Source organism: Porites lutea, chromosome 3 (assembly GCF_958299795.1).
Source record: "Porites lutea chromosome 3, jaPorLute2.1, whole genome shotgun sequence".
NCBI classification, from domain to species: Eukaryota; Metazoa; Cnidaria; class Anthozoa; order Scleractinia; family Poritidae; genus Porites; species Porites lutea.
Genome location: NC_133203.1, coordinates 19766532 through 19769909, shown reverse-complemented (window position 1 = coordinate 19769909; position 3378 = coordinate 19766532). Strand labels below are relative to the sequence as shown.

Genomic DNA, 3378 nt, shown 5'->3' with positions numbered 1-3378 from the left:
CTTTTCAACTCCAGGTGACATTTCCCAGATATTCGCATCATAAAGGTAATATATAGATTTAGATTTTTTTCATTTCGCTTTTTTTAGCCTAGAACTATGATTAGTACGACTATCTAATATAGTTATTTTAAGATTTACTGTAGCTATGCCATTGATTTTCCCATGTGTAATTATGATAATATTTTGTTCTAATTATCTAACTGAGGGAGCCCATTCCTTATAAGCCCGGTGGCTTCTCTTGGGCTTCCTCGCCATGAGAGTTTAAGTAATTAGATTTTATTTGATTTGTACAAGTTTTTGGCAAACAAAACAATAAACAATAAAAACGAAGCTCCAATTAATAAATTTATAATTTAAATCAAACAAACTTTTAATCCACAAATCAGTTAACTTAAGGGCACATTCATGTGACTCTTGAGGGAAAGGCTAAGTTATTTTAGAGTGAAACATCTTACATCGAATTGATAACCTTATCCGTACACCCAAAAAATAGCAAACATCTTCGATCACATTCAAGATCACAGTAGATTAGGCCTCGAAAACAAATTCTTGGAAAACAAATCACGCCAAATTTTTTTGCGTTTGACAGGTTTAGTTTACAAATTCTTGCTAACAAATCTGGGGTTGTTTACCCTGGGTGCCAGAGACTTTTCCAGCGTGGTTTCCGGTTTCTGTCAAGTCTTTATAGTGACCTGTGCAAAAAGCCTCTGGAGCGGAACGTTATTGCTTTGATGGTGCCAATACAATCGTTAGCACCGTAAAATCAACTTTGAATCTAACAGACGCTACAATTGGTTGACAAGAATAGACCATAACGTGAAATAATATTTCCAACTGTGCTGTTGACATCATGGAAGCGTACCTGCAAGAAGTGTTGTGATGGCGGCTTGTGAAAGTTTGGAAAGGGCATTGAAAGAAAGTATAAGCAATGCACTAGAAAGGTTTGACGGTGTAGAGAAGTTAAGTGATGAGCAAACAAGTGGGGTATTTAATTTTATTCAACGCAAGGACGTTCTGGCTGTCTTGCCAACCGGTTCCAGTAAATCGTTGTTGTTTCAGCTTATTCCGGGTCTTTGTCTACGTCTTAACCAAATGGGATACTGCAACTATCCCAAAAGTGCAATTGCGATCTTCGTTTGTCTGTTGAATGCCCTTTTTGAATGCCATATGAAGGAGTTATGACAGTGGGGAATTTCTTGTACTTGTTTATCCAGAGATGATGCCGGCCATGATGGTGCACTCACCGGGAAATACGCGTTCGTCTTTGCAAACCCAGAGGCACTTATCCTGAACGAAAAATGGAGGAAGATGCTTCAGTCGCCCATCTAAAAGCCCATCAAAGCAACCTGTTTGGGATTGTAACCGATGAAGCCCATGTTATTCCTAAATGGTATGTTGACGAGTGTTGTTGCGGTTTGAATTTATTAAGCTTTTAATTATCACATTCAACTTTTGCAACAATACGATTTGAGCTTTACTAATTTCCTATTTCAAACGTTTACAATATGTTTTGAAACAAGTTGCATTGGTGGATTAGGAGTATAAACACAAAACATGTATTTTGCAGGGAAAATTTGCTTAAATTGACGTCTAAATTGGACTTGTTTTCATTGATTGTCTAGAATGATTTTGTAGTAAGGGACTTATGCATTGTGTAAAATTTTCCTGGTATGTAATTAAGGTCTTTAAAAGACCATTTCTATTATTTTAACAATATAGTAGACTATTATTTTTTTTACTTCTCCCTTTTTTTCTTTTTCTTCTCTTTTATTCATGTATGGGGAGAGTTTCCCTGTTTTATCATCGATTAGCCCTACTCAACACTCATAAAGAACATGTTTTCAGGTCTTGACAACTTTAATCCTGAACAGTCTCTTTTTTTAATTTACCAGGGGCTATAATAGCAAAGAAAAGCAACAAGCCTTTCGTGCATGTTTTGGACCGTTGGGTGAGCTTCATTCACTAACAGCAACAGCAACCAGAGAGACAAGGCAGCACATCATTAATGGTCTGAATTTGAAGGACAACCTGCATCTGATTGTTGCAAGGCCAAATAGGTCGAACATTTATTTGTATGTTGCTAAAGTAAACAAAAACTTGCCTGAGTCATTCGGTTGGCTGGCTGAAAAGTTGATAGTTGAAAAACAGGCTTGCCCAAGAACTTGGTTTATTGTAAGACTACCAAGGAATGTGGACAATTATTTAGTTTTTTTAAAATGGAGCTAAAAGAAAATGCTTATGTCGGCAGTGATCACAAGTCTGACAACATGTTGATTGGTATGTTTCACCACAACACCCTTGACAAACATAAAGGTAGAGTTACCACCTCACTCTATAAACCTTCTGGAACCTTCAGAGTGGTGTTTGCTACAAATGCTCTTGGCATGGGAATTAACTTCAAGGACACTGCTTATGTTATTCACTATGGGCCTCCTCGTAATATTGAAGATTTTGTCCAAGAAATTAGTCGTGCTGGCCCCAATGGCAGGAAGGCAGTTTCAGCATTATTTTACCAAGGGAAACATTTGCGGAAATGCGAGAAGGCAGTAAAAAGGTATGCCAAGGAGAACACCTGTTTGCCAAACCTTTTAATGTCAGAATTTGAAGAACTTAACAACACTGGGGGAAATCATAGCTGTTGCTTTTCATGCCATTTGAAGTGTCTATGCAGTGACACAAAGTGCAACATTGACATACCGTTTACTCAACACATTTCTCAAGTGAGGGGTTCGTCCAAAGAGTCTTTGCCTGTTTTCAAAAAAGGGCATGCTTGTGACATTCCCATATGGTTAGAGATTATTTTGAAGATTTTGAAATTAATGATGAGACACTGACAGGCACTGACAATCAAGAACTTGTTTTTTCTGAGACATTTGACCTTGAATATGGTGGAATCTATAGCAACAGCGAAGGCAGTTACAGTGACTTTTTCACAGATTCTAAGTTGTAGTAATAACTTACTTCTGTCATTTATCGTCTTGAAGTCGTTATCTAAAAGAAAGCTTTTTGACTTTGTTGAAGTGCAGTTAACTCCCATTAGTGCAGATATTGTTGGATCTTAATTTATATCCTTGAGAACATTTATGTCTTTTGCCAGGCACCTAGTCATTGTCTGTTGTGTACAGACAGGGTGTCAACAAGGTGGGAGTTGATCTGATTTTACTATTGCAGTAAGCGACTAAAGGCAGTAAACCATTCAAGTAAACCACTCTACAGTTTGAAAGGTACACTATTTATGTCAATAAAAATAGAACAATGGGTCGATTTTGAAAACAAGTATAATATACATTCATAATAGAAAAGAACTTCCAGAAGACTAAAAAACTTAATGGGGCTCAGGGATAATGACCTAGCTAAAATTCAGTGTCTTAAGTTTTG

General features: G+C 37.0%; 1 protein-coding gene across 1 annotated transcript; it reads left to right on the top strand.

The window, feature by feature from the left end:
* Positions 1-2216: 2216 nt before the first annotated feature.
* LOC140931840 (uncharacterized) lies at positions 2217-2834 on the top strand. The gene has a single exon (XM_073381561.1). The coding sequence runs from the start codon at positions 2217-2219 to the stop codon at positions 2832-2834; it is 618 nt and encodes a 205-aa protein (XP_073237662.1).
* The last annotated feature ends 544 nt before the right edge of the window (positions 2835-3378 follow it).